At 42.7% G+C, this 18,280-nt stretch overlaps 1 protein-coding gene across 1 annotated transcript in view; it reads right to left on the reverse strand.

The window, feature by feature from the left end:
* Positions 1–617: 617 nt before the first annotated feature.
* Positions 618–18,280, reverse strand: part of CNTN4 (contactin 4) — an 886,373-nt gene continuing 868,710 nt past the window's right edge. The window contains exons 19-24 of the mRNA XM_084840334.1: positions 17,410–17,644; positions 15,165–15,280; positions 13,545–13,731; positions 13,019–13,131; positions 11,569–11,737; positions 618–3,101 (exon numbers count right to left, since the gene is read on the reverse strand). Of these exons, the coding sequence (XP_084696460.1) occupies positions 3,001–3,101; positions 11,569–11,737; positions 13,019–13,131; positions 13,545–13,731; positions 15,165–15,280; positions 17,410–17,644 (921 nt within the window). The 3' untranslated portion in view covers positions 618–3,000. The remainder of the gene's footprint in view (positions 3,102–11,568; positions 11,738–13,018; positions 13,132–13,544; positions 13,732–15,164; positions 15,281–17,409; positions 17,645–18,280) is intronic.

Here is an 18,280-nt window from a genome sequence, read left to right on the forward strand (position 1 = left end):
GTTAGGCCCCTAGACATTGCTAAAGGCATACACAGAAGCATCTGTGGATATCCAGCCCATTGGAAATGTAGTTCCCATGTTTCCTGATATCAAAAAAGACATGAGGAACCATCCCGCAGCAACAGCCAGGAGGACTGGGAAGCTTAGCAATGTCCGGAACTGCATTTCCAATGGTTCTTAAGACCATGGAAGTCTAAGGTTTATCATTGCCCCCACTGAAAGCCCTTTGTACTGCCATCTGTAGTTAAATGTGAGAGAGGGAAGATGTGGTGCTAGTGGGCTCGTAGTGATGAGCTCATGGCCGGGATTCAGGTGGGCAGACCTCTGGACCCCCCCCGTGCTCCCAGTGGCATCACTGACATGGCTCTCAATTAGAAATGGGGCCTGAAATTAAAATTATTTATTTCAGAGTTATTTTAAAATTGTAATTGTGCCCATTCGAAGTTGGGTGTGGGGAAATTTGCCCAACCACTGAGACAGTGCATTTTCACAATCCATTCTGCACTACAGTTGAAATGGATGCTATACCACGCATGTTTGGGGTCAGCGTGTAATGGAGCTATTTAACACAAACCACAAAGAATACAGGAAAAATGCCCCTAAAGACAAGAATATTTACAAATAACAGAATATTTATTACCAATAACTTTAAAAAAGATTACATCTGCTAGATCACTGATAAATATCATTTACACTGGGGAGAAAAACTACATAGGCTTTTTTTTCTATTTTCTTTCTTTTCTGGGTTTTTTTTGTTGGTTTTTTTGTTTTTACATAGAAGTAACCATATCAAACTAAGAAAGGAACACAACTTGAAATACTGACAATATTTCTCTGGTTAACACCCCCAACTTACACATGTGGAATCCTGATTATGAGTAACTTAATAAATATATTTTGAAAGGTTTACAAGTTAGCTTGTATTGTTCTGGAAGCAAAAGAGACAAGTTACAGGCAAATTTAAGCTATCAGGAAGAACAAATTATAAGCCTCTGCAGTGCATTTTTAAACTTGGGAAAAATAGAAAATTTCATTGCTATTTTAACTTTCATGTTCCATCTGAGCATATTACAAAATTGTCCCATAATAACAAACAACCCTTTTTGTATTAATATATTTTTCTTGTACATTTTGGCCATGATCCAGTACTCTGCCAGACTCTGGTGCATGCATGAAGCTTTGCACAAGCAAGCTTGTGTAGAACGTCATATATGCTTTAAAGCCTCTGCGTGCATACCCAAGTCACTCGATTGGGGCATTCTCCATACTCTGCTCCAGCAGCTGGAATGAATAATGGTTGCATGAGAAACTTCATGACAGATTGTACTCACTGTCACATTTCAGTGGAGTTTTATTGACATGCTAGATGTGTATGAAGAGCTGGCCAAGACAACTACACCTGGATCTTCAGAACACTCTTAAGATTGTGTGAAGATCACTTCTGCAAGCAGAAAGACGGGAGGATTTGAACTCTTAAAATAAAGGAGTTATTTGGAAGTGCATAGAGACACCCAGACATACATACAATTTTTAATGGAAAAAAGCCTTTTTAGAGAAATATTCACTAGAATGTTATTTATTAGGTTTAGTTCATGACCTATAGTCAAACAAGATCATATAAACAGCTAATTTTGTAATCCAATTTATGAAACAAATCTATACAGCATTACAGTTAACATGTACCTGTCAAAAGAAAGATACATTCAGACAAGAAATCAGCATAATTATCTTTCATTTAAAATCATCCAGACTCACAGACTTCCTGATTAAAATGGTGCACATCCAGAATCACAGAAACAGTTCAACTGGTAGAATTTCAGATTGTCACCACTTTTAGAATCTTGTCCTTTGCTATAGCATCGTCTGGTCTACATTACCATAGGAGCAATGTCGACTAAATGGAATGAATGTTAATTTAATGATTGTTAAAATGTTAGAGAAAGCTAAATCAGTACATTCTGAAAAAAAAATCTTGCTATGCATCATCAAAATATTAGCTACATGATATTATGCAGTTGTCTTACACAAATCTGAAAGCAAATGCATTGAAGGTTTGGATTTGTTTTAGTTATCTGATCAAAAATGAAATCCTGTATGTCAAAAGTACTGGATGTAAGTAAGACCATCCTGACAGCTTTAAACAGTGGTATGATCCATCCCCTTCCACATATGTGAAGGGGATCCTCAGAGGTATTCCACTGACCCTTCTTCAGCCGGCTGTCCTGCTGTGCTAGGTAAATATCTCCTGTGCCTCAGGCACAATTATCTAGCAACTCACTCCTGCCTCTTCCATTACGGGCAAGGCCTGCAGGGAGTGAGCCACTACATAAGGGCAGGATCTGACCTTGCCTTGTCAGCAGTGTCCAGGAGCATTGCAGTGCGTTGTGTGCAGCAGCGGCAAACATGAGGAGAAACAGGGTGTGGCAGGAAGGCTTCAGAGAATGCCTGTGTGGATCCTTTCTGCATGCAGATATGCCCCAATGCCCTGAAGGATGGATCAAGGCCAAAAGAGCTCTGCTAATGTGCATTTTTGTAAAACTATACAATCAACTGGAAACTGATTTACTGAGAACGCTGACCTTCCGGCCATAAAACATTCCAAAACAATATATATTTGCAATGATAATGTTATCAGTAGCATTTTATAGCAGAGGGGAAAAGAAATTAATATCTACATCATATGTTAACTTTAAAAAAGTCTATAAAACACTAAATATATAATAAAAATATGCATATAAGGACATATGTAAACTGCTTTGGTAACATCGTATTACAGATGTTTTCAGTGCATTGCAGAGTTTCCGAGGAAACTTCAGACAAAGCTATATTTGCTTTGAGGAAGTACTGTATAATGCCATTCCTAGAGAAGCATAAAACATTTTTTTCCAGTAGTAAGATGTACTTGAACAACAATATTACTTAGTACTGGGTGTCTTCAAAACAACTAGCTAAATGTTGCTTAGTTATATTATAAACAGGAAGTCCTTTAGATATTTTTTGTCATAAACTTGATCTAGCTGTGAGGGAAATCATTATTGTGCTGATGGCTGACAATGTACAAGCATTTGAAGTAGAAGCTCCCGATCCTCTCGCATATGCGTCTGGAAGAACAAGAAAGAAATCAAGATGTTTAATATATTGTACTTTTACATACATGAACAAGCTACATACTTGCATTAAATTAACGATGCTCCTGCACTCAACAGCAAAATATTTTAAATAAATACATTAAGGGCACAATCCTATGCATGCTGGGAGGTGTAGGCCTTTCCTCTGTCTAAACATGCATAGGATCGCACCCTGAATGAATGGAATGAAAAACTTGCTAAATTGCTGCTATGCTAAGGCAGAAATGCTAAATACCGTTAGAAACTGTGGGGAGAGGATTCCTCTAGTCCAGAGCTCTAGTGCCCATGCAGAGCTTCTGCACACAGTGCCATCCCTATCACCATAATAAAAAGGCAGTTGCACATGTACAGGTGTTTTTTACCAGGAGCTTTTCCATCAACAAAAGTTACGTTATTTTTTAAATTTTTATATTAAACAGTGCTTTGTTTGTCTGGAGCTTAACAACAACTTCAGGAGTCTTTTACAACAACAAAAAAGAACAAAAGATTTGTAGCACTTTAAAGACTAACAGAATTATTGTCCATGAAGTTTTGTGGACTTCGTCAGAGTCCACTTTATCAGTTTACTGAAGTGGTCTCAGTTGGCACGGTATACACATGGCTGTTGAGTGGGAAAACGTAGCATCATCATCATTTTTTAGAACGCCTAAAGAAATTTATTTGAGGTGTTTAAGAAATTCAATAAATAATTAAATATTGTGAAGAGTGGGGTTAAAATGGCAAAGAAATACAAACAGAACAGTCTGTGATAATTCAGTAAAGAATATAACATCAGGATCATCCACCTGCTCATCTTGCATTATGATATGTGCTATCAATGGCCAGCAACGCCTTTCTGCTTTGTAGTCTTTTACAGCAATATAACAAGTACAGGTCAAACAGAACAGTCTGTATGTCAGGGGTGGGGAACTAAAATTGGGTGGGTGGGCTAGATGACTACCCCATCCCTTCATGGGCCAGATGTCATTGGTGACCCACTGGGAAAGATGTGGGGCAGGCGAAGCTTTCAGCATGCTGCTCCTCTTCCCAGTTGGGACAGCAAGCAGCCTGGTAAAGGAATCCCCACAGTTAACTCCAGAGATAACAGTGGGGTTTTCCCTTAATGCACTGGTCGCCCTCCCAATTGGGAGGGGGAGTGGCAAGCAGGGAAATCCCTGCTGTTATCTCCAGTCGTTGACTAGAGATATTGGGGCTTCCTCTCCCTGTTAGTCCCTATGGGGTGGGGCTTGGGAAGGCAGCAGAGCTTGGGGAAGGGGCCTCACTTGAGGCCCCATGGGTCAGATGGGACGACCTGGTGGGCTAAATTTGTCCATGAGTCAGGTTTCCCATCCCTGCTCTGCACAAAAGATTAAATCGATGCAAATTTGACATAAAAAATGGCAGCATTCAGAAACGAGTGGGAAAACATTTCAATCTCTCTGGACACTGTTGCTAATATGAAAGTTTCTATTTTCCAACTGAGGAATTTCAAAGGAGGGCTCCAGCGTGAAATAGTTGAATTAGAAGTTCAAATGTATTCATTTGGTTTGAATAGAAAAAAAAGAGAAGTTCTAAAGTCACTTCCTCATGTTCAAGGAATGCAAGAGGAGGGTCACAGGGCTGCAAGGGCTGGAGCCCCACCCCTTCAGTGCTCATGAAATGAGGCTCTATGTGCAAACTAATTAGGCCAGAATTCCAACTTGTGTGAGGGTTAGCACATATACAGAGCACATTTAAACACTGCCTGAATGTGTATATAGTGCGTGTGGTGGGGTGGGAAGGCATGGCTACCAGACACAACTCCCCCCCCCCCCCGTCAACAAGCAAGGTGTCCATATGGACATCCCAATGGTTTCTTGTCCTACTACAAGCCTTAATTTACTTCGCAATGCTAAAGTGAGTGTCTTATGCTGTTGTGGGTGGTCACTACGCTTATTTAGTATACACTAAAGTTTGAATTGAGCTGACAGAGTGTTCTTTTTTCATTTCTTTGCCATTTTAATCATTTTTGTATACCCATGTGTATATTTAGCTGCCAACTGAGGATTACAATTCATGCATCTGATGAGGTGGACTCTAGTCCCCAAAAAGTTACGCCGTAAAAAATTTGTTAGACTTGAAGTTGCTACAAGACTCTTTGTTAATGACTATGATTATTTTTTATTATTAATAGGAAAAACTTGTGTACATGACAGCCTGTATACAGTGCGGGGGAAGGAGAGGTAATGAGCCTCTCCTTCCCCCAGGAAGAGAGCTTATTTTATTTATTATTCTCTTCTCATTTTGTATTTGATATGTATTTGTATTTGTTATGCAGGTACAGAAAAGCAATGGTATAATCCTTAACATTACTCCACTCATTCAGGGACAATTTATTGCCATTGAAGGGTCACTGAGCCAGTAATGTAAGGAGTAGTTCCAGAGCAATGTTTAGTTTCACACTTAACATACCAAGGTAATTACACAACCATTAAAACCTCCATTGTAGTTGGGGGGGAAATTGCATCACCAAGTAGAAGAGGATGACTTTGACTCATCCAAACTTTATTAAATGTGGGGTTTGCTCTAAAAGTGTAGATTTTTGCTCAAACCTATTTACAGTGGGGGATTGCAAAAGCTGCGAGAAACTTCTTTGGTTCTAACTGTAGCAAATTCCATCATTGTTCTGATGAATCACAGGAACACATTAATGTTTAAATATGTAATCTACAAAACTAAAGCACTACTGAATCATCCCATTTGGATGACTAAATCATTAATAAATGTTATGTAAAATCAATCTGAACCTAAAAAGAATATTTAATTTTTATTATATATTACATTTCTAAAGCACTGTAAATGGTTTCTCACTCCTGTGCCACAGTAATGTATAACTTGGAACTGGGTGTGTCTCCATTTGTAGAGCTTTATTATAAAGCTCTGCAAATTGAGACAGAGACAGTTCCAAGTTATACATTACTGTGGCACAGGAGTGGGAAACCATTTTCAGCCCAAGGACCACATTAATAATTTAGTATGGTTTTATTGCTGATTTTATGGTATTATTATTTTGATATGATATATCTGTGGAAAGGCAGAATAAAAATATTAAAAATATATATTGTGGCTCGCTTTCCTGGGGCCGCATACCATAGGTGGACAGGTCAAAGTGAAAATGGGCACCACTCCGCACTCTCTCTCATACACACCCACATCCATACATAATGCACGCACACACACACCTCAGTTCTCACACATAAAGCGCACACGATTCACATTCATACAGACACACCAAAACACACACACACTGGAAATAGGCTTAGCAGGCTTCTTCAAACCTAATTGCAGCTCGGTGGGCAATTTTTGTGTGTGGTGGAGGATTGCTGCGTGTGTGTGGTGGGCAGACTTAACCCTTCCTCCCAAGCTGTGATTGTTGTTGTTGTTCAGTCGTTCAGTCGTGTCCGACTCTTCGTGACCCCATGGACCATAGCACGCCAGGCCTTTCTGTCCTGCGCTCTCTCCCGGAGAGTGCTCAAGTCCATATTCATTGCATTGGTGATGCTATCTAGCCATCTCATCCTCTGCCATCCCCTTCTCCTTTTGCCTTCAATCTTTCCCAGCATCAGGGTCTTTTCCAGTGACTTTTCACATTAGGTGGCCAAAATATTTGAGCTTCAGCTTCAGTATCTGTCCTTCCAATGAGCAGTCAGGGTTAGAGGATTGACCTCCTTGCAGTCCAGGGGACTCATAAGAGTCTTCTCCAGCACCACAGTTCGAAAGCATCAATTCTTCGGCGCTCAGCCTTCCTTATAGTCCAGCTCTCACAGCCATACATTACTACTGGGAAAACCATAGCTTTGATTATACGAATCATTGTCGGCAAGGTGATGTCTCTGCTTCTTACTATACTGTCTAGGTGTGCCATAGCTTTCCTCCCAAGGAGCAAGCGTCTTTTAATTTCATGGCTACAGTCACCGTCTGCGGTGATCTTGGAGCCCAAGAAAATAAAATCTGTCACTGCTTCCATTTCTTCCCCTTCTATATGCCAGGAAGTGATGGGGCCAGATGCCATGATCTTAGTTTTTTTGATGTTGAGTTTCAAACCAGCTTTTGCACTCTCCTCTTTCACCCTCAACAAGAGGCTCTTTAGTTCCTCTTCGCTTTCTGCCATTAGGGTGGTATCGTCTGCGTATCTGAGGTTGTTGATAATTCTCCTGGCAATCTTAATTCCGACCTGTGATTCATCCAACCCGACGTTTCTCATGATGTACTCTGCATATAAATTAAACTCAATAGTCCCTCTGTGGCAATCAGCTATCTGAATCCCATGGTCTGGTCCCATACTTTCTCCTGGGGACTTGGAGTACTTCCACATAGAAAAGAACAGTGAGTTATCTTGTGCAACACTCCAGCATGAGTAGAGGTGCAAAAACAACTCTATGGATTGGATTCATATTTAGGCACGGGCCCTCCTCTCAATAGCATCCCTCCAACCCTTTCCCCTGCAAAGTTACACAGAGGTTTGGGGGACCCTGCAGAATGGGGTATGCTGAGGTCTGGGCAAAATTCAAGCAGAGGCACCTTCTGTGACTAGAACCCTTCTGTACATGGAAGGCAGATCCTGGATCCAGCCCTGTGAGTGGAGGAATGCCTTCCACATGTGGAAGATGCCTTCCATATGTGGAAGGGTATATTTTGCCTTGCCTAACTCTATTTGCCTTGCTACATGTTTTGCAAATGAAATGGCATGGAACTAGACTAAAGTAGGCCATGGGGAAATGGCAGTATGAACTGAGGCTTATTTGAACTAAAACTCAATATGAATCTGAGACTGATTCAGGAGGTGTACATTGAATCTGGCATGGAAACTAATGTACTGTGGCTGCCAATTTCATGCAGCTTTCTGAAGTGTGGTTTGCACACTTGTAATAAAGAAAATAACAAAAAGTGTATCATAGAATCCAAACAAACTATTTACATTAAATAGATACAGCTATTTTAAATTTGTACCCCTTCAGGTATGGAGATATATGTCCTTTGTTAATTTCTATATAGCATCTTTGAAACTATGAACATACCGAGGCTGGGCGGCAGGCGCTGGCGGAGCGCTAGGGGCAGGCCATGCCAGCTAAGGGGAACAAGGGAGAGATGTGTAGTATCTGTCCCCTGCTCCGGGCCTGTCCAGAGCCAAAGGATGGCTGGGGGAGGCGTGACCCCATCTTCTGGCCTTCGTTTGCTGCTCTGCAATGCCAGGTCTGTTACCCAGAAAACCTCCCTCATCCATGACATGATCCTGGATGAGGGTGCAGACCTGGCATGTATTACGGAGACCTGGCTGGCCGAGGCTGCTGCTCTAACCCTTGCAGCCATGTGTCCAGCCGGATTTTCATATGCACAGCAGCCGAGGGCTGGGGATCGGGGAGGGGGAGTGGCTGTTATCTACCGAGAGTCCTTGGTCTTCACCAGACCCCCTCTCCGGGAGACCAAGGTTATTGAGTGCATGTACTGGAGGTTGGGCCCGAAGGGCAGTCTGGGGATTCTGCTCGTGTACCGTCCACCCCGCTGCACGACTGACTCCCTGGCCGAGGTGCTTGAGGTGGTGTCTGATGTGCGTGTACATTCCCCTAACTTACTGGTGTTGGGGGACTTCAACGTACATTCGGAGGCCATCCTCACAGGAGCACCTCGGGACTTCATGGAGACCATGGCCTCCTGGGAGCTGCACCATATTCTAACTGGGCCCACCCATGTAGCCGGTCATGCACTAGACCTTGTGTTTGTTTCTGGAGAAGCGGGGAGTGATCTGGAAGTCGGGGGTATATCCACCACCCCCTTGTCATGGTCAGATCACTATCTGGTGACGTTGGACTTCTCGGTTCCACAACCCCTCCGCAGGGGTGGAGGACCCATTAAAATGGTCCGCCCCAGGCGTCTTATGGATCCAAATGGATTCCTGAACGCGCTTGGGGATTCTCTGGGGCATGCCAACGGCCACTCGGTCGAGACCCTGGTGGGTGGCTGGAATGCCGCAATCACTGGGGCATTAGATCGGGTGGCTCCGAAACGCCCTCTCCCCCTGAACAGGGCTCGGACTGCACCATGGTTCAATCCGCGGTTACGAGCTCTGAAACAGGAGGTGAGACGGCTAGAGCGCCGGTGGCGGAAGTCTCGCTCCAAAGACGATCAGACACGGGCTAGAGCTATATCTTCAGCCTATCACGTGGCGGTGAAGGCAGCAAAAAAGGAATATTATGCTGCCTCCATCGCGTCTGCAGAGTGCTGCCCCAGGAGGCTGTTCCAAGTGGTCCGGAGCCTGGTCGGTCCTGTGGCTCCGGAACCACTGGAGCATTCTAAGGCCTCCTGTGAGGCTTTGGCAAGGCACTTTGCAGATAAAATTGATCAGATTAGGTGTGTTACTCTGCACACTGTGGATACAGTTAGTGAGCAAGAGGCGGCCTGTGGCAAACCGGTTTTGTGGGATCGGTTCCAGCTTCTTCCTCCTGATGAAGTGGACAAGGTGCTTTCATCTGTAAGGCCAACCACCTGCTTACTTGATCCTTGCCCATCTTGGCTCATTATGAGCTGCAGAGAGAGACTGGGTGAGGGGATCAAGGCGGTGGTGAACGCCTCCCTTGAGGAGGGAGTGATGCCATCAGCCCTCAGTGAGGCAGTGATAAGACCGCTCTTAAAGAAGCCCTCCTTGGATCCTCAAGTTCTGAACAACTTTCGCCCAGTCTCAAATCTGCCATTTTTGGGCAAGGTGATTGAGCGGGTGGTGGCGGTGCAGTTGAAGGCACACTTGGAAGAAACTGATTATCTAGACCCATTTCAGTCGGGCTTCAGGCCTGGGCATGGGACAGAAACGGCCTTGGTCGCCTTGGTGGATGATATGAGGAGGGCTCTGGATAGGGGTGAATGCTCCTTCCTTGTTCTCCTCGACCTCTCAGCGGCTTTTGATACCGTTGACCACGGTATCCTCCTGGACCGCCTGGAGGGGTTGGGCATTGGAAACACTGTATTGCGGTGGTTCCAGTCCTTCCTCTCTGGCAGGTACCAGAGGGTAGCACTGGGAGAGGAGGTTTCAGACCCGTGGCCACTTACTTGTGGGGTGCCACAGGGTTCCATCCTCTCCCCGATGCTATTTAACATCTATGTGAAGCCACTGGGGGCTATCATCAGGAGGTTTGGGGTGCAGTGTCATCAATATGCGGATGACACTCAGCTCTACCTCTCATTCAAATCTTCACCAAGGTTGGCCGTAGAATCCCTGTCCAAATGTCTGGAGACGGTGAGTGGATGGATGGGGAGGAATAAGCTGAAGCTGAACCCTGACAAGACCGAGGTACTTCAGGTGGGAGACAAGAGGAGGCTGGGGGATGTTGACCTGGTGTTGAATGGGGTACAGCTACCCTTGAAAGACCAGGTCCGCAGCCTGGGGGTCATTTTGGACTCCCAGCTGTCCATGGAGGCTCAGGTGTCAGCTGTGAGCCGGACAGCGCTGTATCAACTCCATCTGATACGGCGGCTGCGCCCCTACCTTCCCGACCATCTGCTCCCATCGGTAGTACATGCCCTGGTCTCCTCTCGTTTAGACTACTGTAATGCGCTCTACGTGGGGTTACCCTTGAAGACGGTTCGGAAACTGCAGCTGGTACAGAATGCGGCGGCTCGCCTGATTAAAGGCAGCCGCCGGCGAGATCACATCACTCCAGTGCTGAAGGAGTTGCACTGGTTACCAGTTGTTTTCCGGGCCAAATTCAAGGTGTTGGTTTTGACCTTTAAAACCCTATATGGTTCCGGCCCAGCCTATCTTAAGGAGCGCCTCCAGCAACACCAGACAGGCCGCTTAACAAGATCAGCCTCGGATGGCCTTCTCTCTGTCCCATCAGCCAGGACAGCTAGACTGGTGGGGACGAGGGAGAGGGCCTTCTCTGTGGTGGCCCCCACTCTGTGGAACTCCCTCCCTAGGGAACTCCGTCATGCCCCCTCTTTAATGAGCTTCCGTCGTGCATTAAAAACGTGGTGGTTCAGGCAGGCATTTGGGGTGGGTTAGGGTATTTTTTTTAAAAAAAAATTATGGTAAAATTTTATTGTTTTAAATTGTTTATGGTGGGTTGTACATCGCCCAGAGTGGCTGGGTGACCAGTCAGATGGGCGATTAATAAATTTAATAAATAAATAAATAAATATGCTGTTTCACTTCTTTAGTCATTGGTACTTTCTTAGATTGTTACATACAATTTATCCTTAAAATATGCTTCGGTACTTGTCTTTATACATCACTTCCAAAAGTATCAATTTGATGTACAAGTTATACTTATTTTGCAGGTCAGAGCCAGTTAACGTTTTATAGAGATAATGGACTACATTTTATCTCCTCGGAATTCAATCTCAAGGTGCAAAATGGGAGAAGAAATGTTTTTTGCCCCAAATATGCTCTTCACACAGGTCTACTGATATGCATAGACAAGAGAGCTCTTACTTGATATCTTTGGAATTCGGATCTGCTCACTGCTGTTGCCATCTCCTCCGTCACTAAATGGCTTTATTTCTATGATGTAATCTTCATCAAAAGGCAGTGAAAGCTCCACAGATGTTTTGTTAGTTTCTATAATGGATGTACTGCTTTGCCTATTCCATCTGTATAAAACCTAGAAAATATATTTAGCCAAGGGAAAAAATAGAGAAATAAGAAGAGATTTAGACTGTCTATAGTAATGGCTTATTTTTCTGGGGCTTTTTCTAAATATATGTTTTGATTTTCAGGAGTCATGCAGCCTCTTTTCTTACTGTACCTAAACAGTGTATGGATTAGGAGGAATTGCCCATACTTACTTTCATTTTCTCAAGCTATTTTTACACTCATTGGTTTTGTGAAATCAGAGCTGTTCATGCAGCTTTACTCTCCTCAAATGCAAAACACTTCGTGGGATTTTATCAAATATAATGGGCAGGCAGAAAGATTTCCAGATATTTTGGATTTCAACACCAATCTGTTTAGATGTGGAGTGGTATATAAATGTTGTAAATAAATAAAATAAACACCCAGCATTCCTGACCATTGGCCACACCGGCAGGGGCTTCTGGGAGCTGAAGTCAAAAACATCTGGAGATCTACCTTCTGCCCATCCCTGAAATACAGGATGCCTGTCACATTGGGGAGGCTCTTTCCCATTCTTTCCATTTCTGTTCTGAATTGAGTTTTGCAGCTAAACTGATAGTCCAGTCCTAGAACAAGGAAAATGTTTATTAGGTGCAAACATCCATGCATCTGTGCAGTGTTATGAACTGTAGTGTTATACCAGTGTAGTGACTGCTGCAGCAACTCAAGTGGGCAGGCAGCTGACCCCTGTAAGGCTTTGCCTACATCAGGTGGGGGTGGAAAGATGGTGCAGAGGCAGCCAGACAAGGACATGAATGGTAATATTAAGCAAAATTCTATTGAAGTCAAAAGAATGAACAGTTACCTCCCTACTGATGCAACACGGCAAAATAATTATATCACATGAGCATAAGTAGTGAAGTGTCATGCTCACATTCCAAACCCATGCAGGGTGCTGACTACTAGGAAGATGTGCTACAAGTGCTGATGCTGTATTTTGCCCTGGGATGGGGTCGCTGTACTCTGTCCTTGCAACTTGTAGAGCCATTGGTTGATCATTCTTGTTCAGATGTGAATGATGTTCTAATGCCACAGGTGAAACACAGTCCAGGTTTCTTGGACCCACCCCTTTACATTTTTACTGATTTTAATGAAAGATTAGTAAGGGTGCTTAGGATCACAGCCCAAATGGACTGATTAACTCAACTTCTGATCCCATTATACAATATACATTTTCACAATCTAGTGATTAGTTAATTCAATACAGTGGCACTGCTCAGTATCTTACAACAATGACAAATAACTACATTCTTTGTTGCCTATTACCTACTTTGTATCCTTTCACCTCAGATTCATTATTCTGTGCTTTTACTTGATCCCAGTTCAGTATAATCTTAGAGTCTGATGAATTCCATATAATGTTTCCAGGAGGTTGACTTGGTGCTAAATTCAAAAGATAAGAAGCTGCATGTTGTTAAGTAGCAAGGTTTTCCTTATTCAAGTGCTATCGTAGCCTCTATATAGTGTCTGAGCAGCTGTGAACTCTTATATTTGGTAAGTTAATGAGCTGTGGGACAAACATGTCTATTCAAATTCAGCAGCAGCTACGACATGATGAAGAGCTATACATGAAAAAGGGAATTGGATGGCAAATCAATATGCTGGTGACTAGTAGAAGGAGTCCCTGCTCTGAACAGAAATACAAATATTTATCTTTCCTGACCAGCTAAGGTTGCCATTTTCTGTGCCTTGATTAATAAGATCAGGGATGTAGCGAACATTTGAATAACAGTGCTTGCAAAAAGAGAATAGAATAACACACAGTAACACAAAAGAAGTGCTCTTCCCACACTCACGTGGCTTTTTGGTTGTCACATTGACTACAGCACTGGAAGGTCCCATCCCTGCTGTGTTGTAAGCTTTGACAGCCAAGTGGTACAAGGCATGGCCCTTCAAGTGGGTGAGTTTTGCAAAGGTCTGATTGGTCATGGTTTTCATTCTTCCAGCTTGCTCTTCCTTATCCCCGTGTTTCCAGTATCTAACCTGCACAAATAAAACGCATGCTTTCTCATTTGAACTGAACTGAATTGATTTATGCCACATTCTTTGCAATTCCAAGTAGCTAAAAAGACCCTGTGTGGGAGACTTGCATATGCCCACCAGGTCAGGTTCAATTTGCACATCTGTATCTTATAAAATTACAATTGTATTCCTAAAGCAGTTGCCCCAAATTTCTACCATTCCATTTCATTGCTGCTATTATTATTATTACTATTGTTATTAGTAGTAGTATTATTACTATTGTTTTACAATATCAGTCGTGAGCAAACCACTCCTTAGGATGGGCCAATGAGATTCCATAGCTCAGTTCTTTAAAGTGGTGCCTGTTGCAGGCAGGGTCCTTCCCTGTTACAATCACATGGCATCTTGTGGACCACAATGGCCCGAAGCGGCATTGGTTAAAAATAGTGGTAAACTGAGGACTTAAGATTAGCCCCCCCCCCCCAGAACGAGGTTGCCAAGTTCCTGTTTCATGTGAAATGAGACAATATGACCTTTGCTGTGGAAAGACCCTTCCATAAGTCTTGATATGACCTTTACTATAGAAAAAAGAACAAATGTGACTTAGTTCCTGGAAGAGATCATCTTTTTAGGGCTTTTGATTTAGCGCTGCTCCATAAATCCTGTCATGGCCTCCATTTCAGGAGGCTACAGGCATTCAAAATAGTCCTTCCATGTATGAAACCAGCAGTCAGCACATCTGGCCACTGCAGCAGTCTTTATGATGGGCATGTTTATAGCCCTTAACATTCCACTTCACTGCACTGACTGCAAGATAGTGTGGTCTGCATTTGCCCACAGGAGGGGAGGATTCTGCTAACAGAAGCTATGTCCCATTTTCATTTCTAGTTCTATAGCTTTCTAAAATTGGCCCCAAATTTGTATGAAATTGTATGAAACTTCCATGTATGAAGTTTGTATGAAACTTCCATGTATGAAAGTTTATGCATTTTGCAGAAATCTAGAGTTTCAACCTTGCAGTACCATGCGCTAAGAGTTATAACTACATGAGAGCCAGTGTGGTGTAGTGGCTAGAGTGTTGGACTAGGAGTTGGGAGATCCGGGTTCTAGTCCCCACTCAGACATGGAAGCTCACTGGGTGACTTTGGGCCAGTCACAGACTCTCAGCCCAACCCACCTCACAGGGTTGTTGTTGTGAGGATAAACTGGAGGATTGTGTAAGCCGCCTTGGGCTCCTTGAGGAGGAAAAAAGGCGGGATATAAATGTAATAAATAAATAAAATAAATAAATAAAATGTTCTTAAAGCGCATTGACACCAACTGCATTAGCATTTTCAGTTAATTTTAAGACAACTTCATTGTGCATCTAAGACCATTTCAGACCAAACATGGTAATAAACAGTGTGAGCAATAAGGCTGTTTTTTCAGGCTGATGATATCTCTTACGCTCCTACCTCATAGCCCTGTATCCTTCCTTTCCTCTGGGTTTCTGGCAGCAAGGACCAAAATACTTCTACTTCTGAAGCAGAAAGGCTTTTGGCAAAGACACTGGTTGGAGCTCTGGAGGGTTCTAAAAAGAAGCAACAATGGTTAGGTGTAGGTTCTCCTCTTCATTATAACTATCCTTTGGAATCCAGTGGATAAAGTCAGCTTTGGAACTCAAAGCTACAGGTGCCCTTAGGAAAGTCACCCTCAGGTTGAAAATAGACATTACCGAAGGGGTTGCTCTGCCACTGAAAAAAGCTGTTTCATCTCTTTTTTCCCATGTAATGTACTCAACATGTGACACAATATTATAATGCTGAAAGTTTTCCTGTTCCCACAAGGGCCAGTCAAGTAACTAGAGAGGGAAACTCACAATGTGATTGCATTATGGCTTGAATATCCCTAGATTTTATGGAGAAGAGTGCTGAACGAGAGACAGAGCTTCTCTTTTTGGTAGCAGGCCCACCTCTTCCATAATACCTAGTCTGAGCCTCTAATTCTTTGCCATAAAATGGGAAATACAGGGTATTTATGCATTCTGAAGAAATCTAGGGTTTCCACCTTGCAGTAGGAAGCACTAAGAGTTATAATTACATCTTCTTAACGCTCATTGACACCAATTGGATTAGCGTTTTAAATCAGTTCTTCTTCAAACAATTAGTCTCCCAGGATCATTGTGAGGGCAAACACAATAAGCACTGTAGAGCACTTTGGAAATTCAGAAGTGCTGTATAGATGATAGAAAGAGGAAGGGGGAAAGCAGAAATAGAGAACAGCATCACACAGCTCAACATTTGTTGCTCCTTGCTCAAGTAAGCTGAGCTTAGTGGATTTTAAGATCTTGGCTCACGAGAAAACTCTAGGATTTGGAACCAGCTCAGAAGCGTATCTTGCATGTTATAGAAGCCCTATTCAGATGTTCTAAAAAGTGGGTACAGTCAGCACGTGAAACAAAGATCAGGACTGTGGTGGCAAATTGAGATCCCACTCCTGATTTCACAGTTCTTTGTGCACAGAGGCTATGTTTGTACAAGATGTACAGGTGTAGGCTCTGTACATAATCTACCCTACAAAAATGCAGGGTACAGATTCACATCCTATGTGTATAATATAGCTTGTACATGTGTAGCCTCTGTGCACAAAGAATTATCAATATGTGGAAGTTAGAATAAGGGCTACCAGGTGCTGGCTGTATTTCATTTTTAGAACATCTGAAATGGCTATAGTCAGCCTGTTAACCTCAGTATTTTCAAACCTAACTGACAGCAGTTGCCCAGTGTGTTAAGCAGATGCCTTTCACCCATTTAACCCAAGACCATTTAATTTGGGATGACTATGATTTGATTTGGGCTTTTGCAGTTTAAACCTGCACTATACTGTGCTCTACAACAACCTTCCCCAATCTGGTGCCCTCCAGATGTGTTGGACTACAACTCCCAGTGCATTCTGGCTGGGGATGATGGGAGTTGTAGTCCAACACATCTGGAGGGCACCAGGATGGGAAAGGCTGCTCTACAGCTAAGCCATGGGCATCCCCTTTGTGTGGAATATCAATTCTATAACAATTCAAAAAATACTTCATTGCTGAATTGAATCCAGTGTCCTATGTACTGATATATTAAGGGAATAGTTTGCAATTAGAGGATATTAGTTCATGCTAATCTCGGGACAGTTCTTCAGAGAATACACGTTCCCCACACATTACTTATGTATACCTTTGTGTATGTATATGTATACCCTCATAGACAAACATATACAAAGTTAGGATTGCAATCTATCAAAATACTGTAATTCAAGCATACAAAATATATTATTACAATCCTAATGTAATATCAGAATAGATTTAAACTCAATATACAAACATGTTACTGGGCATACTGTCAAGCCTGATAAAACGAACATGGCACCATTAAACATCAAAATTAGAAATTAAAATTTCAATTTGCGAGAATGTTTTGACCCAAGAAGTCTTCTTAAGCAGCTTAACATAACTTTAAATGAACACTCTCACTCTTCCTGATGATATACATTATATCAAATAAGTCATCATGATTACTATTAATTTACAAGAGACTGAATTATAAAACTGGGTACATGCCATTACTCGCAGGCCTGGATGTCAGCAGAATGTGCCAATAGACACAAGGCCCTTTCAGAAACAGCCAGCATGTCACATATGCCAGATTATTAGGCTGTGCTCCATCTAGACTTTACCTTCATCAGCTGAGTAAACAATTGTGATGGGGCTGAAAGGACCTTCTCCTTTGTTGTTGTACACACCCACTTTGACTTCATATGGCGAAAATGGTGGTAAACTCTCATTCCGAAACACATATCTGGAGGCGTCAGGAGAAACCACGACAGTCTGCATCCAACTTATTGTACCAACTGGACGGAAGGCAACCACATAACCAAACCCACCTCCATTTTGTAACTCTTCAGGCACCGTCTATAACAACAGGAGAAACATGGAAACAGTCTGATGTGTAGGAGAAACTTGCAAAAAGGTACAGTACAATTGATCTCTGAGAAATTAGTGGATCCATATAGTCCAGTTTGGAAACACACTATCTGGCAAAAGACATAAGCACTCAACTTGAAAAGCATTCTATGTTTTAATGCTAATTTGTTTCAGTGCTCTCATGTCCTTTTAATAGTCTATTTGCTCTCTTGGAAGCATTTAGCCCTAAAGTCAGAAAAGGAACCAACTAAAGCTCTAAACATCATGGACAGCTAGTAATCAAGGGTGACATCTCTAACTGCCATCTGCAAGGCAGTTTCTAGAAGGTGAATGTCTCTAATAAACACATAGGCTGGGATCTGATCCAAATAAGGGATATACTCAGGCAAGCCAGAATTGCACATGCAGCTGGGGCTTTACTTTCTGATTTTACTGCAGCAGTTCCCGCTGATGAAGAGAGAAGCTCTGCATGTCCCTTCTTTAGATCTGAGTCATAAACACAAGACTTCTACCTGTTATAATATCTGCATGCTGGAAAAGGAAAAGGCCATTAACAACTTTGGGGAAATCAGTGTAGATAACAGAGGCACACATACTTTGTTTTCTTTTCTAAAAGCCTCTTTG

The sequence above is a fragment of the Heloderma suspectum genome, chromosome 2 (assembly GCF_057233095.1).
Source record: "Heloderma suspectum isolate Gila_16-S chromosome 2, 16-S_ref, whole genome shotgun sequence".
Classification (NCBI taxonomy): Eukaryota; Metazoa; Chordata; class Lepidosauria; order Squamata; family Helodermatidae; genus Heloderma; species Heloderma suspectum.